Below are 27557 nucleotides of genomic sequence, written 5' to 3'. Positions count from 1 at the left end.
TAACTGCAGACGCACACGAGACACCATTTATTTAATCACAGCAGTGGATCTTACTCCGACATTTCATCCTAAAGTTTTTCCTTATTCTTCAGCTTCTCCAGGCTTACGGATGTCATCAATCTTCAAGATCATTCTAACCATTTGTGTTGCAAGAGATATCTGTTGCTTTTTGCCGATCAAGGTTTCTATGACATGTTGTTGCTTCATATCTGAAAAATACAAACAAATTAATTATCCCAAAACAGCATACACATTTTCTGCCAACACCTTGCTCTGATTTATGGAACCACAGTAAAACTTCATAAATACGAATTTGGGATTCATCAGACCCAGTTATATTTTCAGAGAAATCTACTTTCATCACTTCCCAGGACATTCTGGAATGTGGGGGGAAGGGTACCCCTCTCCAACGACAGGCTGAGTTTCTCAGGGACTTGCCAAAGGGAGAGTCGTTCAGCGACATCTCACCCACAGAGTGCTCAACACCGTACCTCAGTAAGCCCGAAGTGAGTAAAACCTGACTGTACCTGAAATGTAAAGTAACTCCAAGAAAGACCTAAGAATGGTATATTTTAGCAAACCAAGCATTCACGTTAAAGCAATTTAAATATCTGCCTGACAGAGTCACTACTGTTATTAAAATCTTTGGGGTGTTAACCTGAAAACCAGAACATACCTTTAAGAGTTCTAGATTTCTAAAAACAAAACCCAAAACAACCCGTTGGGAGACTCTGTGGTCAGGACTGACTGCAGAACCCCAGACACGCCTGGTGAGCACAGGAATCACCGGGACCACCTTCCCAACGAGCTCAGGCCGCACGCCCTGTCCAGCAGATGGACTAGTGAGAGCCACGGAGTCACAGGGCCCCTCGTGCATACGCACCCTTAATTACGGGCACAATCACTGAACCAGCTGTCAACCAGAAGTCAGCTTCAGAGCTGTTTTACATGACGTACAGGATCCACACTGACAAACGTGCACGAGAAAGTAAGATGGGGATTCTTTTCTAAAACTTGGGATTAAAATGGAAGTCACCTATAGAATAAACACCACACTGTAGTCTGTTATTACTAAAATTGGTTTTAGCTTGCCAAGACCAGCAGTGCAACAACTCCCAAGGTAATTAAATCAACCCTACAATCCAGGGCCTGAACACCTGAAGTGTGTACTAAAAAGACACGGTACTCAGGGCAGACACCACACACCACATGGCCACACAGCATGTGACTGCTCACTTTAAATCACACCACAGCCCCATGGAGCAGTGATGGCGCCTCACCGTTTGTTCCCTTGTGCAGACAGTCAATCCCAAGGGCAGGGTTCATCTCCTTCACTTGTCTGGCTCGGACTTCGGTCATGGTCTGGATGGGGTTCATGCCGCTGTTCTCAGAGAGGGCCATGGGGATGACCTCCAGGGCGTCGGCGAAGGCTCGCATGGCGTACTGCTCCAGGGTCGGGCACTGAGGGGACACGGGGTTGTTCACAGTCAGTGTACTTGAAAAAAACCCCAGCAGCTATTTGGAGTCATAATTAAATTACATGCTTTTAAAAGCTAACTTGTGAAGAATTCCAAGAACAGGCTGTCAATACAGGATCAGGCTGAAGAAGGTGTACGTATGAGAGCAAAGTCCAAACAAACCAGCACTTACTGCTTTATTCTCAGTTACAACGTTTAATTCTGAATTTCAAGTAACATTAAGAGTGTAGAGATTTACTGTCGAGGCCAGAGTGTCTGAGAAGGGCTGGGCTGGGCTGGTTCACAGTAACCTGCAGTGGCACACGGGCATGACACAGCGCACGAGCGCTTGCTCCCTGGGGGCCCCGCAGCCCGCCGGCCGGACGCCCCGCACAGCCCAGAGAGGGGAGCCTGCAAGTGCACCTCACCTTGTCGGCCTCCTGGCTGACGGCCAGAGCACAAGCGATCTCGGCAGCGCCGCCGCCGTACACCACGCGGTTGTCCCGGACGAGGTTCCGGATGACACACAGAGCGTCATGAAGAGACCGTTTTGCTTCCTCAATGATCTAGGGAAAAACAATTTTGCCTAAATTGACGTGGCCACACTTCAATCATTTCAGAGCCAAACACCGGGCACCTCTGGTTTAATCTCAGGGCTTGCTGGGTACTGGGAGTATTCCTACCCCGTCCCAGGAAAACCAAAACCCTTGGTTACAACAGAGGGCGAGGGCGTGCCGGAATACTTGTCAGACTGTTTCTTTATCTTCCTTTTCTTCCCTGTGACGCAGTTAGAAAAAAATAAAAAGACGCAGCCTCAACTCGTTCGGGCACACGAGCAAGTGAAGGGGTCAAACAAAACTGAAGGAGAATCCTCATGAGTCTCACCCACCACCACGCACTACACCCATCCTGGAGAAGGACGGGCGTCCAAGGTTACTGCCTGGGTTCCACTTCTGCCCAGGGATTGAGGAGAGGCAAGTGGGCCGTGCAGAACTGATCGTGGGCCGTGGTCTTCAGTCACTTCCACCACCATGTCACTGTCCCTCCAAAAAAGACGGCCCTGTCTCTTATGGTAACCATCTCTCAGTTAAATACACTATGGGAAAATCCAAATCACGTTCCCAAATCGGACAAAATGTAGGACAAACAGCTGAGTCCTCACCATCTTATTTCCTCCTCTGATGAAGATGGTGACCGCCCTGGAGTTCTTACACTGCTCAATGACCAGCATCTTGTCTTTAGTTGTCCCGAACGAGATCTCCTTCACTAGACCCGCGAAGCCCAGCTTCTCGGGCGTCAGCTCTGAGAACCGTGGGACGATACGCCCCCCGGTGGCGATGGCGATCAGCTGTGCAGAAGGCCGGGAAAGAGGCTAGTGAGTGCAGCCCAAGTTCCCACCATGATCAAGCCAAACCTGCCCTATAACCCGGTGTTCACTAGGACTGCTGCCCACTCTGGCCCAGAAGTTCCCGGGTCCACCCCAGAGGCCTTGTCCCATGACCAAGGTTCTGAAGAAATGGGCATTCTAGTCCCGCTCCAGTGGGCCTGGCACCCCACTCTGCCCGCCCGTCCTGGGCCGGGCCGCAGGGCAGAACAGCGAGGCTGGGACACTGGGGGACAGACCATGCCTGCAAAGGCTGTTAGTATTTCTGTGGCTGACAGAGGTGGGCAACCAGCCTTCTTGCCTGAGAGACCACGGAGACAGCCAGTGAGGACACAAGACAGGACTTCAAAATGCAATCAAACAGCAGAAATACATACAAAAACCTAAGAAAGGTCCCATATCCCCCCTCCCTAGCGCACCCTCCTGCCTCAGGAGCCCGGGCACAACGCGGTGATGTGCTCTGCCAGCACGCGGGCCCAGGAGCGCACCCCAGGCTCAGCCTGCGTTCAGTCTCTTCCCAGGGAGCTTCCTACCTCGATTTCAGGTCCTCCTACCCAGCGAACCGCAGGCAGGTTGTTCTGAAGAAGTAAATGGTTCGCTTCATCATCAAAGCCCCACTGGCAAATAGCCAGATTGGCGCCAGTTTCTTTAATCTGGGAAGACAAATGCCAGTCATGTTAATAAATATAAGTATTCTTTGTGCTCTAACGTTTGAAAAAGATTGAAAAAAGGCGTGAAACATAGTTGGGTGTGTAGGGCAGTGCGTTAAATAAAGCACAGAAAAGAAAAGGAAGCACCCACGTGTCTGCTCTCCGTCAGCTCTGAACATAAACATGAACACGCATCGCTGGGAAGCATCTCGTTTTTAAACAAGGCTTTAAAATTTAGCAGTTCGCGCGAACGCCCACTGCTGTCCCAGTGAAGCAACACAGGACGTGCCAACAGGGCTAGCGCCCTGCTCTGGGGAGACCAAGGTCAACAGCGCCGTCCCTCACAGAAACCTATGAAGCAGTTTATTTTTGTGTTTAACCAAAAACTGAATCTTACACTTTTCTGCAACTTGCTTTTCTCACCTGAGTGGACTATCCTCTGTGGGTCGAGACACAGGCTAATTCAGAGGCTGGCAGAGGCCCTCCTGCTTCTAGTCAGAACCCACCCCGGCAAATGGCTAAGCGACTTGTTCCAGGAGGGCGGCAGTGATCAGAACGGTCCATCCCTCCTCGCTGGCGATGACCACTGTACTCCTGTCTCTGCACTCTACACCCGGCTCTCTACCTCCTCCCTTCCTTCCTGACCCTCTGGAACCTACCAGGGGCCCCTGGAGCTCAGTCCATTATCAAACTCCTTCTGGGCAATGTTTCCTTTACATTCCTGCTGTCAACAAATGCTGGTTGTTCCCTGAAACACCAGCCTGCACTGGCATTCTCTCCAAGTGGCTGTTCTCCTCCCACAAGCTCAAAGTAGGAGGGGCCCTTCTTGCTCCTCTTGGTCACCCCGTGTGTCTCTGGGTCTGTCTCATTCTTCAAAATGTGAGCATCCATCCCCAGCACCATCCGTTACCATTCCTGGCAACCTGCACATCTATTGACACAATCCATCCAACCCTGTGAGCATCTGAATCCCTGTCATCTTTGCCTCCAGTGCACCTTGGTCAGTGATCCTGAAGCCCAGATGACAAGCTTTTATTTATACCACTCTTGCCAGCCCACTCAACCCCACCGCCTTGCTGTTCCCTGCCTATGCCAACCATGTTCTGGCCTCAGGGCCTTAGCACATGCTGCCCATGTCCACCTCACCTCAGCCTGGAGTGCTCCTCGCCCAAATATGCTGCTGTCACTTCTATGAGGCCTCTGCTCACATGTCACCTCCTTAGAGGCCTCTGTCCAGTGTCTTTAACACAGTCCTCACCCACCTGCCCCTTATTCTGCACCCCAAGATCAAGAGTTCTGCTTTATTTACTGCTGTATACCCAGTGCCTACAACAGGGCCTGGTATGGTTGGGCACAGAGAAGTATACCGTGAAACCACAAATGAAAACTCAACAACCCCCCTCCCCTCAAACACACTGAAAAAGCTTCCGGTTTGTTCACTGTGATAATGTTCTAACAGATGTCCACGTTCATGATCCTTGAGTCCTGGTGTTCTAAGCTCCCAAGAAGAGAGTCCTTGAAAGAGGAACTGCTCCTTCGGGGAGCAGGCACACGTGAAATGTTAACAGCCAGAGAAAGAGTTAATACGGTATTTATAAAATAATACTCTTGACCTGTTTAAGCAAAGAACTGGGATTACTATGACTGCATCCTGTTTGATTTCAGTTGTTCAGTAACTCTTGTCTAAATGTTTTATTTATAAATCTCAAACCTGTGCTAAGCCACATTAAACTTGTTCAAACCTTGAACGTACTGGCTTAAACGTGTCCAGAGCAAGTAAAATCAAAAGCACAGCTCCAGGTACCAAGCAACGCTGGGGCACCCCACACACGTTACCATTTGAAGACGCTCCTTCTCACGCCTTTCTGTGCCATTTGATTTTTCTCATTGTTTATCAATTTTATTAGTAAAAGTGAAGGAAAGAAGTATACATTGTTAATACCTTATTTGTAGCTACAAAAAATGTCAAGATAACACAGGTCGGCACCATGTGTATTCACTACCCACAGCTAACTACCGCACCCTCTGAGAGCTTAAACTTCACCAAGAGCCATGGTAAGACTTACTTGCCGAATCATCTCTTCAAACTTCTCCTTTTCATATTTCTGAAGGGCTTTAAAATCTTCTACAGAGGTCACATCCAGCTTATGCTTCGTCTTTGGTTTTGGTGGTTCAAAGGGACAGGTGAGAATTGCAATCTTGGCATCTTCCACTTGCTGTGGAGAGAAATAGAGCCCTGAAGTGCTGGGCCAACGAGTTAAAGGCCTGAAGCTGCGGGAGCCCCGACTTACTTTTGGCATCTGTGGGTGGCTGAAGTCCTTGTCTACGATCACGCCCTTGATCAGCTTAGTGTCCTCCAACCTCCCGCCCACTTTGCCTTCTACTTTAATGAGCTCAAAGTCAACGTCTCGGCGCTGCATGTCAGCCACAGTGAGGACAGCATTCACGGCAATCTCGGCCATCTGTCGGTGGCAGCTGTTAACCCTGAGGAAACACGAAACAAACCTTTTCCACTCTTCTTCAATGACGACCGCTGTCAGAAGACGTACACGCTAACTCGAACACGACCCAACATCCTGGAACTCACAGATGTACAAAACCATGTTCAGGGTCCTAGAGAAGAATGCCACCAAACTTGCACCTTCAATAGTCTGGGGAGGGATTACCAACAGTAACTGAAATGTACTATTTGTATCTATTATGAATGTTTCTAAGAGAACACTGAAGTATAGCAAGAACCAAAATTTTTCCAAGATTTGGTTACTTTTTAATACTATTAGCATTTCCAAATCTAAAATAGAATGGGAAAGACAGGAAACCCCCAGAGAGAAGCCAACCTTACCTACAGGAGGTGCTGCACTTAATGAGATACGGAAGGCCTGACCACATCAGTTACAGGGGGGGCTGGTACCTTTTTTTTGAAAGTTTTGAAACCTTTGAAAAGATTGCTCAATAATTTTACTTTTGATTCTGGAAAAACCAAAGGGAACTCTAGTACTTGAAATACAGTGCCTGAAATCTTGAGTCACCTGGAAAAGATAACCATGAAACTAAAATATTGTGTCCTAAGTGGCTGATTTATGTTTTATGCTGAATTTATTTGGCTCTTGTCAACCCATCTGAACGTTTTCTATGGTAAAGATCTACACATAATGGGGTTTTATAAAGACTTGCAAATAAAGCAGGGTCAACATACAAAGTCATTATAACATAGGATTTGTGCATCTCAGCGAAGTGTGATGCCCTCCTTCCAATAGCAAAACAGTGCCGTCCCTGTGCTGGAGGCCACCCGGGGGTCACCCTTGCACAGGAGCTAGTTTCAGCTCAGACCTGCAACAAGGGGACAGCTGGCGTCACTGAAGACCTCCTGGTTTAACACAGCACCGCAGGGGATGTCCTTGCCTGGGGAAGAAGGCAGCAGACATTTTTGTTGTACCTCCCCTGACCTCTGCGTTGAGACCACACCTTCCTTTTTGGCACAAATTAAAAAATTTCTCAAATTGGTATGAGTTAAGAACAATAGTGTAAAAAGGCACTGGATTGTTATGCCTCATTATGACAAGAGTCCATAAGTCTCTATTGTTCAAAGTGTGTCCCCTGGCAGAAGTTGCTTTGAGTTTCTAGGGGGCAAGAGCCTTGTGTCAAGACTTGGCCACAGGCCTGGCAAACAGTAGGTACTATGTAAACATGAAAATACCTGATGTAAGTCAATTGCAAGATTGACCTTCTACACAAATTAAAATTCTGATCATTAAGTTGCTTGTTAAATGGATAAGAACCCCCCCAACTCAGTGGATTCCTAGGAAAGAAATGATAGAAGGAATTTTATGAAAAATTAACATATCCCACAAGTAGGACTTTCTTCTAACACAGCTTATCCTGCTAAATTAAAGAACATACAGCTTACAAATATTATCAAGAGAACTTAATACTCAAAACTGGAAATTCAGCTTCCAACTAAAAACCAAGATGCAAATGTCTACACTTGCAGTCTTCTCATCAAATCAATACAAAACCACCACTGATAACTTTGAGGTGCCTTCAGAACAAGCACACGAACCCTGCCTCCCTGCAAACGCCAATCACAGCCCTGTACTGCACACGCACACTTTGGAGCCCAGCGTGGTCTTTGCGGTCTGGATCAGGGGCTCAGTGTCCTTTATGTCGACAAGGACGCTGTCACTGATCTTGTCTAGGTGCTCGATGGCGATGCGGGCAGCCTGCTCATAGCCGTCGGCGATCCTGATGGGGTGAATGCCACGGTCCAGCAGCTGCTCGGCCTCTTCCAACAGGGCGCCAGCCAGAACTGTGGATGAGACAGCACATAACTGGTTGAGGAAACTGCTAGAATGCAAAACCAATTAGATGCTGTCCTGGAAACATGAAGGTTCCAGAATTAAGCTGGAAGGATCTCAGAGGCTGAGGCCATCTAATCTATCTTTAAAAAGGGAGCCTCTTGTTTTGGTTCTAACAAACTTCTAACTGGTACCCCATATAGATAGATGTTCAATTCTCAGTGATGTACAGGATGTAACTAAAAAAAAAAAAAAAAAGAAAAAAAAGAATAAAAAGCATATAAAAAATTCCTCACAAGGGGAAAAAAACTTGTTTTCTGGACCAGGGACTTCTAGTCAATGAAATTTATGTTGGTGATAAGAGGATTAAAAAAATTCGTTTATCACTTCTCTCTCTGCCCCTCAACCTTCCCTTCTCCTCTCATTTCAGCATCACGACCACAGAGTTTGTTTTAATACTGCTGCACTCCAAGCACATCCAGAGCAGTGAGAACAGAGCTTGGTACCCAACAAATACTTGGCTGAATAAATGAATTCAAATCTCACCTACAAGAAAAGTAACATTACAGACACTAATCTCATCAACCTCCCTGGAACTTTTAATCTAGAACAGCTGCCTAACTCTACCCCAACCTGCTTCCTCTTTCATGATGGCGACAGTTTTGAAGAGTCTGGGCCACTTGTCTTGCACCGTGTCCTCCAGTTTGGATTTGTCCCACTGTCTCCTAATGACCTGATCCAGAGTAAATGTTCTGAGCAGAAGTGTCAGACCTGTAACAGTTAATAACACCTCCTAAATGAGAAAGCGTACTGTGCTCTTCCTTACCAACCACTCCAGTGGTTCCATCTCCGATTTCATCATCCTGTGACTTGGACAGCTCCACCATCAGCTTGGCGATCTGGTGATCGACATCCATCATACTTAAAATGGTGGCCCCATCATTGGTTACAGTCACATCGCCATCCTTATCCACCATCATTTTATCCAGCCCTAAAAGATACCAATGTTTAAAATGGCTCTGGGCAAAAAACCAAAACAAAACAGAAAACCTGTAAGAAAAAGTTACCTTGACCTCTTGACCCAGTTCCTATCTGGGAATTTATTATAAATAAAAGTCAAGAATACATCAAAAAGGACACTCCCCTTTCATTTCTTAACTTCTGTTAGAAAGTAGAATGTTAGTCTCTTACCATTTGGTCCAAGTGATGTTTTCATTGTATTTGCTACAGCCTTTGCTGCCATTATATGAGACTAAATGAAACAAACACAAATATATATAATTGTAAGTTACATATAATTGTAAGTTAAGAACATAGAGCTGATACGTTATAAAAATCACTTATGACAGATTCCATTCTCTAGAAGCTTCTACATTTAAGCAGCAGCAGACTGGTCCACATCTAACTGTGACAACTTCACAATTTTCCCTCCAAATGTCTGGTTTCCCGTCTTCCTATGTTACCATCGTCACCCCAACCCAGAGCAGGTCCACAGCACCTTACATATTTCCAGGGTCTCTTATCTCATCAATCCTTCAGATTTATCCTCCGTCCAGCTAAGCCATCCATTTTTCTCAAATGCGTTGCCAACCAGTCCCCAGACCTTAAATAACTCCCCAGTACCCCAACACTCAAGTCTGAAGCCGTTCTTCAAAGCCGTCCACGATCTGAGATCGAGCTCCCTCCCGGTGAGGACAGCCTATGCCTGTTCCCCTAACACACCCTCTGATCCCTGAAGCGCTGATGCACAGGAGACCCTCCTCTACCCATTGAAGCCCTGGCCAACTTCCAAAGCAGTTCAAACCCACACGTTCTCTGAAGCCTCCTTTCCCTTATAACCCCATCTACCAGGTAACAAGACAAAGCCCCTAGATTTGCGAAAGTATTGATAACCCTTAAAACACACTTTGATAAGTCTGTATAATGGAATTTTTAAAGGCTAATAACCATAGGAAGGTGGTTTTTAATCAGGGGCAGTTTTGACCCTCAGGAGAATCTGACAATGCCTGGAGACATCCTTGGCTGTCACCCTTAGAGAGGCGATCGTATTAGGGAGAGGGCAGGGATGCTGCCACACATCTTGCACAGGACAGACCCCATGACAAAGAAGGATCCAGCCCCAAGTATCAACAGTGCCAAGGCTAAGAAGTGGGCTTTAGACCACTGGCTGCCAAGTCAGACAGAGGTGGTCCTGGACCACGGCCCTGTTCTTTACTGGCTCTGTGACCTTAAGCAATTATTTAACTGCTTTGGGACCAAGCTTCCAATTCTATAAAATAATACCTGATTCAGAATGTGAGGACTACATGAGATGTGGCTGATGAAAAATAACCTGTAGCTTCGGTTACCTGGTTATTCTGGGTGCATGTACTGGGTGCTACTTTCTCTGCTGGTCCCATTAGTACGCAAGTGGCTTGACTGCCTACCATGGATCAAAGACTGGGTGGACACTCCCTAAGTTACCCCATTTAATTCTCATCCTCAGCTGATAGGGGTGTACTGCCCTCACTGAAAAAAGTCAGAGAGGTTGTGTTACTTGTCCTAAGTCAAACAAACAGCCCGGGGGAGAATTGAACTGCTTAATTTAAGTAAAACCCCAAGACACTAAGCAAAGAGGGACACCTCAGATCAGGGAACATGGTCTGTATACATCATGTCATAGATTCCACCCCAAATGCTACTTTCCTCTGGTATAGTTCTACTTAAATTGTGATTCTGTTCAAAACCCCTTCAAATGCGTGACTCCCCTCCTATCCCTTAGGATAACATCTTGATTGTGGGGCATTCAAGAACTTCCACTTTGGGAACTACTGTAACGTAAGGTAGACTGCTCTGTTAAAACCAGGCGGTTCCACTACGTGCCATGCATTCTCCTGCCCAGGTCTTTGCTTTTGCTGTTTTCTCTCCCTAAAATGCTAGCTCTCTCCCATTCAAAACCTTACTCCATCTCTGAACAAACGTCAACCTCTAGCGAATGTCTGAAGGACACCCTTCAACTTTTATCTGCATCCCATGACTGGTGGTGATTCCGGTCACACACTGCCTTGTATTGTGGTTATTAGTGACCAATTCTCACTCTTGCAGTAGTATTTTCTTCCTCAAAGGTGTACGTTTTCAATTTTTAAGATACTACATCCAGGAAAACGCCATGTAAAAAGATACTAAAAAAAAAATGAAACGCTGTAAATGACTAAGCCTTTAGGAAATGACAAAGAAAATGAACCTTATTTCTTCTGGGACTGTTGCAGGTACACCAACGGAAGATTAAGAATCAAGAGTCCTAACCCGCCAAGAGACCTGAGAATACCCTCTCCGCGTCTTACTGATGAAAACACTGTACGGAATGACTGCAGGCTGGAGAAATCAGCCGGGACGCGGGTGAACTGAAGCTGCCCCACCCAACTCTGTGAAGGGCGCTTGTGGCTCCAGCCTCACCCCAAATTGGGCCTAAAGGCTTGAACGGTGGCCTTTGCGGGCCCAAAGCGCCGGGTGCAGGACTGGAGGGGGGGGGGGTCCCCCGACCTTCCCCGGGAGCACATGGCAGAAGCGCTCCTAAGTTTGCGCAGGCGCAGTCACTGGGTTCGGCCGCCTCCCCTCATCCCGCTGCCTGTGTGTCCCCGTCCCGTTACCTTGAGGGCCTCAAGTCCCATAAGACGAGACTTGCGGTCCTGATCCTTGATGATGAGGAAAGGCCGGCCATATTCATCAAAGGCGAGGGTCCCCACAGACGTCATGGTGCAGCACCAGGCGTTACACTCCCTCAACCGCCGGCGTCCACTCCGGAACCGAGAGCACACCTTCCTCTCGCGGGACGGAGCGAGGGCTCGCGCATGCGCAGTACAGGCCGCCTGAGACTTATTTCTCACTTGGGACTAGTTTAACGCCAGAGAGTATCTTCTGGAATCGGCGGCCATCGGGAACGTCTATCATCCAGGAAGCTGTGGGGGGGGGAGTTTGAAGACATGGACGGGAACTTTAGAACCCACAAGTCAGGAGCAGATCGAGTCGAGACATTTATTAAAGCTACAAAGTGGAGAGTTTCTGGATAGTTGTCCCAATGAATAACTAATTTATTTAGAGCATTATTTTCTCTCTCCTTCCCACCCCCAGCTCCGAGGAGATGGTAGAATCCACTGCCTTTTCTTAACTGCGGGAAATCTCGCGATGGAGGGAGGAAGAGGTGAGGCCGGCGGCTCGTGGCGGGACTCTTTGGGCCTTCGGTGTGTGTGTGTAGCGTGGGGCTCGCGGCCGGTGTCCGCTGTGCAGCCGGTCCGTGTGGGGTGTCGGGAGGGGCGCCGCGGGTCGCTGCCCGGGCTCGAGGTCTGGCGTTCGGTGCCTCAGGGCTGCTGCCCACCCTTAGGCGCCTGCCGCGGGTGCGTGTGCTGCTCTTGGGATCCAGCCATTTTCACTGATAAAAAATACATATTTTATTGGATGGTGGTAGCAATATAGCCATATTTTGGACTTACATAGCAGCTTCAAAAGCTCGGACACATTTTTGTGAAGTGGGAAGCCTTGCAGGTGTAGAAATTTGGGGCAGAAATGTGTGTGGTAGCGTCAGGGAACACACTGCTGCTGGTGTTGCCTTTCTTAAACACAAATAATGTCGTGACTTCTCAAAAAGTTTCGTCTCCGTGCACACGAGTAAAACGCGTATTTAACCTGGCCCGCGAGGACTCCCTCCCTCCTTCCTGCTTTTCTGTCACCCTGAACGCAGCAAATGCTTCCCCTGCCTCCTGTGCCTGGGTTCCCAGGAGTCCTGAGAATGCTCCTTTTCCAGTACAGGTGTTACCAGCAAAAGGAAAATAAGAATTACCTCGGTTCTTAGTCACCCGAAAAAAATTTTTTGATGAGAGACAGAAAGCATGATACAAGCAAGATTTTTATTAGTGAAGTAAAAAAAAAAAATAGTGAAAGATGGTACACTCCCAAGAATTGGGAGCAGGCCAATCCAAGAGAGGAAAAATGGCGAAGCTCCTTTGTTTTTCTTGTTTTTATATCCTGGCTTCATGATTGATTGATTGATTGGTTGATTGGCTGACAATTCAGGTTGCCTGCGCTCAGGCACGCCCATCCCCTTTTGGGCAGGTTCACTGGGTCAAGTTATACTGGGTCCTTCTCTTATGGGCAGCTGCAGCGTTTTGATTTTGGCTGGCTTCTTTTGCTGGCCCTCATTTAGAGAAAGTATAAGTTTCTGGACTCCCTTATCCTAAGCGCAGAATACTGTTATTTTCTTGGTGGTTCCTTTGCCCTTCCTCTCCTGCCGAGTGCTCGTTTCTATCTAAACTGCCTAACATCCCAGGGGTCCTTCTGAGAAAGCTCTTTTTCCAGTACAGGTATCCTCATGTTTTTTGAAATTTCACTTTATACCACTTTGCTTTTATAAAAGACCTGCATTAGTACCTGTTTTCACAAACTGAGAGAAATCCAAAGAGGATTTTTAGGACAAAGAGAAGCTGTCCATCATCAGACACATGGATAAGCAAAATGTAGGCTATCTCCCTGATGGAATATTAGGCCATAAAAAAGAATAAAGTACTGATACATTGGACAGCATGGATGCGTCTTGAGAACATTATGCTGGGAGAGAGAAGCCAGTCACACGAAAACCACGTGCTAAGTGATTCCACCCATGAAAGTCTGCTCTGAACGGACAGAAAGTAGATTAGTGGTGCTTAGGGCTGGATGGTGAGGAGAAGGATGGGAGGGTGATAGCTAAAGCAGAAGTGGTTTCTTCTGGAAGTAATGAGAAAATTCTAAAGTTGACTGTGATGATGGTCTGTCTGAATATACTGAAGGCCTTTGAAGTGTACGTATTAGATGGGACATATGAATTAAGTCTCAATAAAGTTGCTAAAAATTATTGAGTCCCTCCTGCCTCCGTGATAGTCTTGAAAATAACAGTAGTGGCTAATAGTCATCACTTACTCTCTCAGGCCTGTGCTAAGGGCTTTGTATGCATTATTTGTTTAAATGTCCCGATAACCCTATGAAGATGTTATTTCTAAATCTTTTAGGTGAGGAAATCGAGCCTTAGAAACAACTTACCTAGTGTTACACCACTGTATATATACAACTGTATGCATGTATTTACACATAACTATATTGCTACCTCTGTTTCACAAAAATGTATTGCTTTTTCTTTTTTTATCAGTTCTGAGTCTTCAGAGCTGTGAGACTGAAATCTTCCTGACCACTATATGGTACAGTTGGAATGCCTGCGGGGTGATTTTACTCAAGGCATGAAAGATGTACCTTAACCTTTAAAAACAACTGATCTGATGCATGACTACTACTGTAGCCTGTATATTCCTCCGTACAATGCTGAGGTGTATAAATGAACATGTATCGAAAACTCTTTCTTCTTTGGGGGAGAGAGAGAAGTAATTTAGTTTATTTATTATTATTATTGTTTTTCTAATGGAGTTACTGGGGTTTGAACTGAGGACCTCGTGCATGCTAAGCACTGCACTCTACCACTGAGCTGTACCTTCCCTCCTGAAAACTCTTGCTTTCTATCAAACACCATCATCTTCCTAAACGACTTTTGTTTTACTCCCATCACCAGCACCAGCAGTAGACTTTCACTGTTGTTTCTAAGTTGGTTTTCCACCATGACACTAGTTTTTAAACTCACTTTAGAGGACCTTGGGCATCAGGAAGTACGAAGCCGCACTGAGCAGGAGATGCTGGGGTTGGTCAGCCGCCCTGGAGCAGTGACTCCCCACCGTGGGCCAGCTTCTGGTGTGCCCAGTGTTCACATTTGTGTCTCACCACAGTTGTAAAGGATTACCATGTTCCATGAGTGTGGTAGGCAGAAATAAGTCCATGCCCTGATCCTCGGAACCTGTGAGGACGTTACCTGAGCAACATTGCAGATGTGATTAAGGACTTTGAGATGGGGAAATTATGCTGGCTTGTCTGGGTGGCCAGTGTGCTCACAGGGACAGGATTCCTTTCCTGTAAAGGAAAGAGTTGGGTAGGGGTGTCAGAAGGTGTTATGATGGAAGCAGAGGTTGGAGGGATGTGGGGCCAAAGAATGCCTCTCAAAGTGGGAAAAGGCAATCAAACCCATCCTAGAGCTTCCAGAAGGAGCACAGCCTACACTTTCAGACCTGATCTCCCGAACTGTACGTTCATAAGTGTGTATTGTTTTAACTCACTAAGTTTGGGGTAATTTCTTACGGCAGCAAAAGGAAACTAATACAGTGGGCCTTTTGAGTGGCTTACAAATGCTGAAACTCTGATCACCAATGTCTTCGCGTGATAAGAATCTCTTGTCCTCCCTCCTCTTACTCTCCTTTTTCCTAGAGGTTGCTGTGGTTTTGGTCTTAGCCCCTCAGCTAGACCGTGAGCTAGTTCAGGGCGGGGTGGTCTTGTTCCTTGCGGGGTTCACGTGCTGGGCACCAAGTGCTCTGCCTGCTTCCCCTTGTTTCATCCTCACAACAACCCCACAGTCCCCACTTTGCAGAGGAGGAGCCAAGGTTTGGAGAGGTGAAGGGTCAGACATGGTTATGAGGCATGGAGCCAGAGTCATCATTAATCAGTTTCAAAATTAATTTCAAATCAGTTTCAACCTAAAAAACTTGAGATCCTATTAGGAATATATTCCAAATAAATAAAACTCAAGGGGAGGGTCTCTAAGGTACCCCTCATACCCTCTGTAATCAGTTGTTTGGAGTTTGCTCGCTTTATTCTGTATGTGTGGTAGGTAGCATTGAAATGATTATTTTATTTTTTTGTTCTTTGTTGATTTGCTTTAAAAATCTCCTTATTACTGTGATTATTTAAGATTTTTAGTAAAACCTGAATTTTGTCTCCTCTTTTACTTCAGAAATTGAATATATACAACTAAGGTATCGATGCCTGACCAATTTTGGTCTAGAATACTTTCATCCTGTTTGAAATAGGGTAATAACTAGACATTTTCATGGTTATTTGTTTGTGGGGCTCTGTTGGGAACCATAAAAATACGTGGTTCACATTTGTGTTAATGGATACTGCTTCATAAAATACCAAATAGATTTGAACAGGTTTTTTAAGGATGACTCTTAGAGAAAAAAAATCGTTGGAAAGAGAAGATTTTAGTCTTCCATCAGTATTGGGTAATTTTCTATAAAACACTTTAATTTAGTTGATGAAATTTAGAACTTATTTTGGGATTCTACATTTGTAATTTAGCTTGTACTGAGCTAAACCATGCTTCTTTAAAAAGCATGAGTTTATTTGTCAATAAGAATTGTAGGAAAAAACACTACTTTGGGTTTCAGCTTTGGGGCTATATGTCTTTTCTGCTTACTATCAATCCAGGGACACCCCCAGAAGCATTGAAAGAAGAAAGGCAGTCGGGATATGCTCTACCTGCAAGTCTTGAAGCCAACAGCCTGAAGAAAAGAAATTGGGGCTTCTTACTCACTGGCATCGTTGGCGGGACGCTGGTGGCCGTGTATGCTGTGGCCACACCGTTTATCACCCCAGCCCTCCGGCGTGTTTGTTTGCCTTTTGTACCTGCGACTTCAAAGCAGATTGAAAACGTCATGAAAGCGCTGCGGCGCAGAAGAGGGTCCCTGGTGGACGTCGGCAGCGGCGACGGGCGCATTGTGAGTTATGCTGAGACTGTTTTTTTAAAGGAAGAGATTTTCCATGGTTTATTCATTTTATTCCAGATGGTGTAGTGTTTTGTTTTGCAACATTCTTATAGTTTGTAATAGCTCCCATAACCTCATTCATCTGTTGAGGAAACCAGGTTGTATTTCTTTTGGTGACTTTTCGTTCCACGACTATTTTTAGTCATATCTTGTCAACAAGGTAGAGGAAGCCAGAATAGAAAGTCATCCAAAATATATTGAGGTCTTAGTCAATTTAAGCTTAAGCCCAAAAAAGTTCCAAAGATGCAATGCTGGGAATTTCTTTCTTCACATGCTCACACCACGGTGACCATGTTACTGGCAGCCTGGTGGCATCAGGTATAAATGGACTTCTAGGCTCTAAATTTTTTCTAAATTCTTTAAATTTCCCCAGGCCCTAATTGAAATATCTATTGGAATATGTTGGAATATATATGTGCATGTTAGAATATATATATATATATATATATATATATATACATATATATTTTATACACATTTATGCTGAGATGTTTTAAGGTTTACGTTTTTTAGGTTTTAAGGCTTAAAATTTCTGCTTCACATTTCTTATGAGGCTTGTGCAAAGACTTGCTAAATCTGACAGTTTAATAAAGTAGTCAGTTTGTTTGGCTGAACTATCGAGCCTTCCAGCAGGACTTTGGAATTTATTTTTTCTCAGATTTAATTTTTCTTAAAGGAGAAAGTGCTGTGTGGATCTACCAGGTAGAAAGGAATAGTAATTGGTAATTATGAGACTGTTCATTAAAAAACTTGGGCCAATAAAGGTGGCATATCCAGAGGAAACAACATATTAAGTCATAGTTTGACTGTTTTACATGTTTTGTACCATAAATATTAGCTTCTGAATTTACCTATATTTATATAAGTATGTCATGTATATATAAAGTATTGTAATTTCTGTGGGGTAATCTAGAGTGAAGATAGGGAAGGGCCAATGCATTAACCCCCACTTATCCAAAGGTCAGACTTTTGGTGGCCTCAGCTCACTTTGACCCCAGCTGGGAGCCTATAAACAAAGACTCACAGCCTCTGACTGGCCACCAGGGTCCCAGAGCAGGTTCCTCGCTGGGCAGGTGGCACCACCCTTAGACCTCCACCTGGAAGATGAGCGGAAAGTGAGGACAGCAGTAGTGAAGGCTTGTGTTCTGGAAACATTTCGTGTGAGACCAGCAGGGCACAGCACCTTTCACCAGCCCGCTGCAGATGTGGACCGTGCAGTCTTCTGGTGGTGACCCGGGATAATCAGGAAGAGATTAAAAAGCGACTTGTTTTGCTCTTAAGAAACCAGGAGATGTGTATGTTAACAAGGAGGATGTTTTAAAATCCAGATGTGGATGCTTTACATCTCTGGATGGTAGCTTTATGATTTCTAAGAAAATGGTTCCCTTCTCAAAGGGACGACACTACAGTTAATCGGGAAGTTGCGTAGATGGGACAGTTCCTTCAGGGGTGCTCGCTTGAAGAGTAGGGGCAGGACAGGCGAGCAGAGATCCTGGAGCAGCCCACCATCCCTGTCACCTTGGGAGGTGAGATGACAGTTCGGTAGTTGACTTTATTCTGACTCGTTCCATCGTACCTGTACCTGTTGTCAGGTTGGAGTGAGCGGTCTTTAAATACTGAGAAATACGTAATTAATGGCAGGTTATTCACCCACTGGTTGTTTTTTTATTATAATTACAACTGGTTCACAAAACGTCTTCCCAGGCACACTCGCTTCCTCTGAGGCTGTGTGTCCCAGTGGAGAGAGAACGCAGGTTTTCCGAAGCTTTTTGTTGGAGCTTCTGGAGGGTTGACCCATCCAGACTTAATTATGCAGTTGTCCAAAGCAAACCTGATCGTCTGTTCTGATGCTCAAGGTGAAATCTTTGACAAAAATGAGAAAACTGAGCTTAAATGGACTGGCATTATCTTGTCCACAAAGCCAGGTGACTTGAGAGCTCCACCTTTAAATGATGTTTTGAACAAACACCTTTTGATTAGATATTTTCTGTTTATAGACCACAAATAGGGAGTTTTCATATCACTTGACCATGTGAGTTGGTGTTTTTCTGATTTTGAGTACGGCCTCTCCCCACAGGTGATAGCAGCTGCAAAGGAGGGGTTCACCGCTGTTGGTTATGAATTAAACCCGTGGCTGGTCTGGTACTCCAGGTACCGCGCGTGGCGAGAAGGCGTGCAGGGCTCCGCCAGGTTTTACATCTCGGACCTGTGGAAGGTATGTGAGGCAGAGAGTGGGCCTAGAAAACTCCAACCCCCAAGCCTTTGTAATTCATAATTAGCATGACTGAAAACTGAATAACATATGAAAAGAAAAAAGAATTAAATACAAGTGTATATTTCAGCACAGTGAAATGAGAACAGCTTTTAAATGGATAGATTTTACAAATCAACTCTACGTTGGAAACTTAAGGTTTGTAACTTTTGGCCATGTGAATTCTAAGGATTTATTTGCTCAATTAAAAAAGTTCTCATTTCTATTTATTACACAGTGATAAGACTTTTATCTCATTTGGAAGTCTTATACATTGTCATATAGGTATTAACTTGCTAATGTCATTCCTGGTGAATAGTAGACTTTTGTGTGTACGTGTAAATGTGCGTGTGAGTGTGTGTATGTGTGTATGAATGTGTGTGAGTGAATGTGTATGTATGTGTGTGTGTGTGTGTATGTATCTAGAGCGAGACAGAGATGAGTGCAGGAGGAAAGAAACCGTCCACCAACCAGGCTGTCGTGGTTCCTTCGCATCCTCATAAAGTGTGAGATGTTTCCAAGTTTATTTGTTCTCTAAAAAATGTCCTGTAATTTTGCTTTAGGAATGCTCCATAAAATGCTTTTTCTTAAATAAGAATTTCCCGTTGTAATATTGTCATCAGTAGCTTATAAAAATTCACTTGAGTTTGCTTGCATTGTTTTTTATTCCATATATACATAAACGATCTCTCTCTAGAGTAAATAAGACTTTTATTGGGCAATAAGAATTTTGACTGGCAAAGCACTTTCCCCCCCCAGTTTTCCAACTAAAGACCATTTTATTGCAATTTTTACTTAGTATTTTAGAGGAGAGGAGGGGGACTAGAATTTTAAGGATGGCTCAACATAAAAAACAGGTGGTTCCGAAATCCCTTGAGCTCTCGCTGAGCTGGTGGTGTGTGCAGCAGCGTAGGAAGTGTGGACCCACAGTGCGCATGGCCCGCGGCCGGCTGGCCTCACTACCCGCTGCCCCTGGATCAGTCGCTGCCTTTCTTATAGATGCTCCCCGGGGCGGGTCCTGCATGGAGTGGCTGTGAGGATGAGATGGGATAACTTGTGAGGAAACTTCTGGAAAACTGTGACAGACTGAACTCACACAGATGAAGGTGTGAACATGGTGTTCTTTTCCTTGGGAAATCTTAAAAAGGGCCACTCTTTGTGAAAACCCGCCATTTGATGAAAGGGAAAATTGCCCCTCATTTTGAAATAAAAGTCAAGCTCATGTTTGGCTTTCAAAAATTAATCCATGCATGGTTTTCTCCCTCCCCTTTAGGTTACTTTTTCTGAATACTCAAACGTCGTGATTTTTGGGGTACCGCAGATGGTGAGTAGGCACCTCCCGTCCGCTGCTTGTTTGGGTTTGGTTGTGAGGGCACCTCCAGCCCTGACAGGCCGCCACTCTCTTGCCTGCCACCTATGTGCACAATGACAGCCTCCCAGAGATTCTGAGGGAACGTTGGACTTCAGATTATTGGTTTAACAAAATACCTCAGGGCCTTAAAAGTTTAATTGTAAAAGATTCAGTCACATTGTAGGACTTTTGCTTCACATGAAAGCCTCAATTGGCTACCTAAACCCTAAAAATTCCAGTCTAAAAACTGCCTTATGAGCTCCTGGTGTCTCGGGTGTTTGGAGACTTTCCCGCACAGTAGCTCGCATCCTGCCGGAATCACTTGGGAAGGTTAATGGGATGTTCCCTTTGAAGTGGTCATTCCTCGGATTTTGCAGTGAGATGATTTTCAGGGTGGACGAGCGCTGACTAGTTTCAGTTGACCTCAGTTGACTGATTTGTGTTGAACTTTGATTCCGTATCTTCAAAAGTGAAAATGCCGCAGCGTTGTACTTAAAATGGTCCTAAATTCAGCCTTTGGAAAGATGACTGGAATGGGATGCTTTCGTTGTAATTGCTGGTTTACAGATCATGGAAGGAAATCCCTCTTCACTTTTCAAAGTCTGTAATTGTAACCATAATAATCTTGGTAAAATTGGATGTTTGCTGAAATGCCACTATATAACTGATATGGTTTTTTTATTTTAAAAAAAAGAGAAATTTACTTTTTTATTGTTATGTTTTGTTATTCGTACTTGTCTAAGATGTCTCAGTACTTGAGAAATATATTCTTACTATTAGGACTTTCAGTGCAATGCCATTTTCTTTCTTTTTTTTAAAGTCTATTTAGGAATGCTTTTGTTAGATATTCTTGAATGTTACAGGATTCTGTACATTCATAATTCTCAGTAAGCCTAAAATTAAGATGAAACCTGGGTGTCTACACTTTTGTTATAGAAATTAAGAGAGATAGAAAGCCATCATCTCTGGTCATTAAAAAAAACCAATTTGGAATCATAGAATTGCTGTGGAGTTTGATGATTATTTACTACTTATTATGAAGTCTGGGCATTCTTTTGTAATAATTAGCATTTTAGGGCAAGTAACTTTAATTAGAAACCCATGCTTTATAAAAATAGAAAGTTGATATTTATTCCGTACTGTCTGGAGGGTGGGTGTCTGTGCGAGGCCGCAGCAGCTCTGCCCCAGCAGGGGGCAGCAGTGGTCTTTGCTGAGACCCAGGTCCTTGTGCTTCTAACCAGTCTGAAGTATAGTCAGTTCTTGGAACTGTTCACTCTAGGGAAATAAGTGTCCTGTGATTTTGATGAATGCTTTTGTGATCATTGTCCATTCCTCTGCACACAGAGGCATCTAAATAAGGAACTTGCAGCATTTCGCTGTTTCCAGCAAGAAGGGAAGCAGCTGAAATACACAGAGCACCTGCCTTCTCTGAATAAGAGGGGTTCAGCCAACTTGGAGTTTTCCAGGCTGGTGGATGGATCGGGGCGGGGATGGCCCAGATGGCTTCTGTTGGTCTGGAAGAGGCCAGATTTCATGGATGGGGAGCCTGCCTTCCCCCTCGTCAAGCTTCGCCTGCGTGGAGGCAGGGAGGGGAGAGAAGGTGCTGTTTGGGGGGTGAGGAGTCGAGTCTGCCCTCGGCGGGTTGCACGAGTCCTGGGAAGTCCTTTAGCCTGTCTGGGTGCAGTCCTGTGGTCTCCTGTTATGACTCCTGGCCCTTCTCCGAGCACTGGCCAGTATTCCGGCAGCGGCGGGGTGGCAGGAACCATTTCCCACAGCAGCTGGAGCACACACAGGCCGTGGGGGAGCCCAGGGGCACTCAGGGAGCTTCAGAGGTAGAGACCCTGGTGATGTCAGTCCTCTCTCTGCTTCTGGTACTGGACTCCTGACTCCTAACAGCTCTGTGCAGTGGTAGCTCGGAACTAGATCTGCCCTAACATTTCAGACAGGTCTGTGTCCAGTGGGGTAGGAATCAGGAGTCCCGCTTGGACCTGGTTGGTCCAGGGCGAGGATGGCAAATGTCCACGTTGAACACGAGCTTGTGCACCAAGAATGTCTTTTCAGGATGTGGGACAGATGAGTTGTGTCCTCGTTTAGGACCCCTCTGTGACCTCTTGCTGCTATAATGCAGGGAGGTTACTCCCAGCCATTGTCACGGCCCTGAGCGGCCCTGCTTCGCTCAGCTGTCTGCGCACCAGCTCTGTCCTCTCCGCCCCTGGACTGCACCGCGTGGGGCCGTGTCCTTCCCTGCGACCTCTGTCCCCCAGCTCTCGGCCTGGTTAGTGAAATCTTGACCACTCACAGGTCAGATGTCTCTTCCTCTGAGAAGCTGTCCCTGATTGCCCTGTGAGACAAGCCCCAACACCCCGAGCCCGTCCCCTTCTCTGGGGATGAGTGACTGCACTTTTCCTTGTGTGATGGCTTTGGTGGCGTCTGCCGTGTACACTGCACTGTGAGCTCAAGAATGAGGGCAGGCCCGTCGTCTCTGCAGCCAGGCCTGCAGCTCGACATGCCCAGCACAGAGTGATGGCCCAGGAAGTATTTGTTAGTGAATGAGCTAATGCGGTATAAGCGTACCCATTAAGTGCACTGTTCCCAGTGGGGAACTAAGTTTCATAACTTCAGAGAATGACTGATTTCATTTTCGTTACAAATTCTGTAATGAATTAATGAACAAAAATATTACCGTCGTGTGCTGATAAAGAAACATGACTCATAACCAAATCACTTATCCTTCCTTCATTCATTCAACAAGTGTTTTTTCAGGGCCCACTAAGTGCCAGACGCTGTTCTAATCAGTTGGAATACATTAGTGAATAAAAGAGAAAAAACCCCTGCCCTGAGGTACTTAATGCTAGTGGGGAGAGCAGACATTAAATGAGATATCTGTGTAAATTACGTCATACAGTGAAAGGGGCTGAGTGCTGTGGGGCCAACTAAAGCCAGAGTGGGATGGGGCAGACACAGTGTCCCTGAGAAGGAGACATGTGGAGGTGAGGGAGGGAGCTGTGTTGGGCAGAGTGGTCCAGGCAGGGGGAACAGCCACTGCAAAGGCAGAGGTGCTGAGGGTTTCCAGAGCAGCAAGGAGGTGGGCATGGTGGGAGCGGGTTGAGGAGGGGAGTGGAGGAGAGCTGAGATCAGAGAGGAAATAGGGCTGGGCGGGAAGGACACTGTGTCCCTGTGAGGTGGGAGCCCTTGCACTTGGGGCAGAGGAGTGGGGGACCCAGCTGTACGGGGAAGGCTTCCAGGCTGCTGTGTTGAGAGGAGATGGGTGGAGTAGGGTGGAAGGGTCGGGGAGGGAGAGGGGGTAGAAGCTGGGATGGAGCTCTTGCAGGCATACAGGCCATCGGTGTGGGAGGTTTGCCTCAGGCTGGAGAAGCTGGTGAGAAGTCATCAAATTCTGGAGGCATCATGAAGAGGGAACCAACACGGTGAGCCGCAGATCCAGTGTCAGCAGGAGAGGAAGAGGAGCCCAGGGCACCCCAGAGTGTTTGGCTTGAGCTGCTGGAAGTTGGGAGCTGCCGCTGCTGAGCTGGGGAAGCTGCAGGCAGAGCCGCCTGGGGGAAGATGAGGAATTCCACTGGCATGTGAATTCTGAGGCTTGTGGACGTGTCAGGTTGGAGGTGGTGGACTGAGGGAGTCTGGGGCTCAGGAGGGAGGGCGGGCGGGCGCAGGTGGAGTTTTTGGGCATCAGTGCCCAGGTTGAAGTCGAGGAGTGGCTGAGGTCACCTGGGGAGGGAGCGGAGCCTGGCAAGGCCTGAGCCCTGGCCTCCAGCAAATGAGGGGCCCCCAGCAGAGAACTCTGAGAGGAGGAGCTGGGGAGAAGGAAAGTGGGGTTTGGGTGGGGGTTACCCCACGAGCTGAGTGAAGCCAGTGTCTGGGGGAGGGGGTGATCCAGTGGCCCCAAGCTGCTGATGGGCATGGCTAGTCTGTCTTATGCCTTTGAACTGGTTTCAACTTCTATTTAAAAGCTTTGAAGACGTAATTAGAATGTGATGAGTTCAGTCACTTTGAAACATATAATTGTATGAATAATTTTGAATTTCATTAGGCAGACATGACACATCACTGCTTCTCTTTGTGTATGACATCAAGACCCAGGCTTGTTGCATATTTATGTGTAGTCAGTTAATTTCTTATGATTGAAATAGCGTCTTTCATTTGTAGGTTTATCTTGACTTAGCATATGACAGTCATTTGGAAATAAAAGATCTGAAAAAGAGAAAAGAGTGGTAATATGAATAAGTTTACAGTTACCCTTCTTATGAGCCAAATTACTGTAAGGAACCTGTGATATTTTGGGAAAACATATACTGTTTCATTCTTTCGCTTATTTAATTTTTCCCTCAAGGAGCAGAACTTTACCTTTTTTAAAAATAGTAATCTTTTACCAGCTGTTAAAAGAAAGGAATATTCCATCCTTAATGGAATTTATTCTTTGTCATCTTGGTATTGATTGCAATGAAGAAGCAGAATTTTGGCTCATTCCAGCCAAAGGTCATGTAGAGGAGTTTTTCCAAACCACTTTTCAAAGATGCACGTGAGGAGTAAAATCTTCACGAAAGCACTATTGGTTTGTTCACCTTGATTTAACTGGTTACTTTTAAAGGGGGAAGTTTTGCTCAGATCTTGGTTTCTAAATATCATTTCTCACTCAGAGGAACCAGGAATGTTTGAGAAATGACTTATCTGGGGCCGAGGAAGGGAAGATTCAAAAGCCTGGAACGACTTGTTGAGCCCACATTTAAGGAAGTGCTCAGAATGTTTGATGGGGCACATACACAGGAGAGAGAAGCCAGCCTGTGGAGGCTCCCAGGGGCCAAACCGGGCAATTAGAGTGTGAGAAGAAAGATGGACAATCATGGATTATAATCCATTGAATGAAATAAGTCTCCAGGAGTTCACACTTCCAATGGTAGAGACGGGAAAGTGCTTCCTTGAAGCTGAATGCTGACCACCAGTCTAGAAGGAATGATGGAAGTAGCGAATTGCCGCATTGCAATGCTTATTGTAAAAATCGAGTCCGGCAGAGCGACCAAGAATGCTACTTCTAGTGGGGAGACGATTTGCTGAGCAACAGGATTGTTTACATCTTCTCAAGCTCTCTCCCCACAATTACTTATTCATTATAAAGGAGAAATGTAACCACATTGTGGAGCGACCAGATCCCCTTTAACCAAGTGGTACATCCCCCTCAAAGCAGAAAACCCCATGGGGCTCAGGACTGTGGAGCCCTGCGAAGTCCCCAGCCCACTGCTGGGGGTTACTGGAGACACACAAGCTGAGTCCTCGTGACAAGACATCAGCGAGACCCCGGGTAAAGCAGCTGGCCTGTGTTCTTAAAGGATGTTCTTGTCATGAGAGACAAAGAAGGATCGAAGAACTGTTCCAGATTGAAGGAGACAGAGGAAACATTATAGCTAAATGCAGTGTGGGATTCTGATCTTGGGGACAATGGAAAGAACATTACTGGGACATTTGACAGAAGTGGGATGCTGCTGGAATTTTTATTGTTGGAATACAGTATTAAATTTCCTGAATTTGATTCGGTTGATATGGTTGTGCTGGGGCTCTTAGAAAACACTGAAGTACTAAGGAGTAAAAGGGGCATGTTGTATGCAGTCTATTCTTAGATGGTTTAGAAAAAATGTTCTTAGAGGAGGAGAGCGAGTTAGATAAAGCAAGTATGACAAACTTAAAAAAATTTGTGAATGTGGGTAAAGGCATATGGGAATTATTTGCTATATTCTTGCAACTTTTCTGTAAATTTGAAACTATTTCAAAACAAAGGAAGGAAGTAGAAAAATATTTTTAGGAGGTAAAGGTAGTAATATGTTTTTAGGACTGGAAGATAAAATTTTAAGTGGCTGTTAATTTGCCGATGTAATTACAGTATCAATACTTTTAGCGAAAAGTAAAACTCTTCACAGATTGGTAATAAAATTATGCAAAAGTGGTAAATAAGAGGATTTCACTTTTTATGTCGTATTAATTATCAGTATATCCTGGATATGCTTTTAAAAAGCTATGAAACATTTTATGTTTCAAGGTGGTAGAAGTGTATGTTTTTCATGGTCTAATTGTACCGTATTTAATTGACTCTAGATGCTAGTGATTTAAGATGTACCATTGTAATTGGGAAAGAAACATTGCCAATTATAGCTCTAAGGCCATGTCAATTGTAAGATGTATCCCGATTTCAGGGATATTAAGAAGGTGGACAAATCTGTGTTGGGGAGTTGAGGCGGGGGAGACTGAAGTGTTTAGGTTGGTAAGTAAGGCAAAACTGTGTCTCATTTTAATGACTGCCACATCATGACTTTAGTCAGAAAACTGGAAATGCGATACACCCCTGCTGAGAATGGCGCACTTTATAATTGATACCAGAAGGTATTCTTATAACTGTGGTTCACGTGACTTCTGTGTCTTAACAGATTGTGTGATGGTGTGTTTGTGCCCTGGGGTGGTCTTTTTACAGTCAGTGGACTCTGCAGGTATTCTCAGGGCCCCCTTGCCTCCGACTGCCCGCTCACCGAGGTGCTGCTGTCGCTCCCCGCAGATGCCGCAGCTGGAGAGGAAGCTCGAGCTGGAACTCCAGGACCACGCTAGAGTCATCGCCTGCCGGTTCCCCTTCCCGCACTGGAGCCCGGCCCAGGTCACCGGGGAGGGGGGTGACACCGTGTGGGCCTACGACGCCAGCTCTTTCCGGGCCGTGGAGAGAGGCCCTGAGGGTCGGTGTGCTTCAGTCGGTCACTCACGTAGAGACTTTATCGAGGATGGTTTCTGAAGCGTTGGGGTCTTTGATTTTATAGAGACTTAAGGCTGTGTCTTCAGCAAAGCATGTGTTTTTCCTTGCTGTGGAATGAGAAATTCTGATTGCTTTCCTTAACTTTTGGAGACAATAAACAGAAGTAAAAAACAGCAGGGAGATTTAAAGCCCCACTGTGTTGCATTCTGACAGACGTGCGTACGTGTTGGGAGCCCGCAGGTGTGTGGAGGTACCAGTGAGCGGCGGTCATGTCCATGGGTGGGAGGGACGTCAGCCGCCCTTCACATTGTGAAGAATCCGATTTGATGCCAAGATGAGAAGAGACAAATTTAAAGAGGGAATGCTTTTGTGCATGTTTGCAGCTTCCTGAAACTTTATTCATGCTTAAGATTTCTCTTTCTTTTCTGGACTTCATGGCAAAATTAATTTTCTAAAGGAGTTAGAGACACATTTATAACATTTATTAGGAATAATTTGTTCTGAGGCTAGTGGATTATTTTATTTTATTTTATTTTACTTTGTTTTGTTTTATTTTATTTGTTGTTTTGCTTTTTGGGAGGTGGGGAAGGAGGAAGTAATTTGGTTTATTTGTTTATTTTTAATGGCGTTACTGGGGATTGAATCCAGGACCTCGTGCATGCTAAGCATGGACTTTTACCACTGAGCTCTCCCCTCTCCCCTGATGACTGTATTTTATTGAATCTAAGACATATAGTGTATGTAAATGTGTGAGAATAAACAGACACATTTTAACA

At 45.6% G+C, this 27557-nt stretch overlaps 2 protein-coding genes across 3 annotated transcripts; one reads left to right on the top strand and one right to left on the bottom strand.

The window, feature by feature from the left end:
* Window positions 1–11913, bottom strand: CCT5 (chaperonin containing TCP1 subunit 5). Its single transcript, XM_006195256.3, has 11 exons — window positions 11416–11913; window positions 8978–9038; window positions 8613–8777; window positions 7599–7797; window positions 5783–5975; window positions 5558–5707; window positions 3375–3494; window positions 2620–2805; window positions 1886–2023; window positions 1281–1461; window positions 1–209 (listed from the first exon to the last, which is right to left on the bottom strand). The coding sequence occupies exons 1-11, from the start codon at window positions 11518–11520 to the stop codon at window positions 82–84; spliced, it is 1626 nt and encodes a 541-aa protein (XP_006195318.1). The 5' UTR covers window positions 11521–11913; the 3' UTR covers window positions 1–81.
* ATPSCKMT (ATP synthase c subunit lysine N-methyltransferase) lies at window positions 11816–27557 on the top strand. Of its 2 annotated transcripts, none has more exons than XM_006195269.3 (5): window positions 11816–11966; window positions 16097–16386; window positions 18512–18649; window positions 19959–20009; window positions 26593–27557. In XM_006195269.3, exons 1-5 carry the CDS (start codon window positions 11951–11953, stop codon window positions 26818–26820), a joined length of 723 nt encoding a protein of 240 aa, XP_006195331.2. In that variant the 5' UTR covers window positions 11816–11950; the 3' UTR covers window positions 26821–27557. The 2 variants fall into 2 exon arrangements, with proteins under 2 accessions (XP_006195331.2, XP_032325830.1); XM_032469939.1 differs by having other exon boundaries at window positions 26512–27557.

Source organism: Camelus ferus, chromosome 3 (assembly GCF_009834535.1).
Source record: "Camelus ferus isolate YT-003-E chromosome 3, BCGSAC_Cfer_1.0, whole genome shotgun sequence".
Taxonomy (NCBI): Eukaryota; Metazoa; Chordata; class Mammalia; order Artiodactyla; family Camelidae; genus Camelus; species Camelus ferus.
The sequence above is the reverse complement of the archived record's forward strand: the minus strand, read 5'-3'. Positions and strand labels throughout refer to the sequence as shown.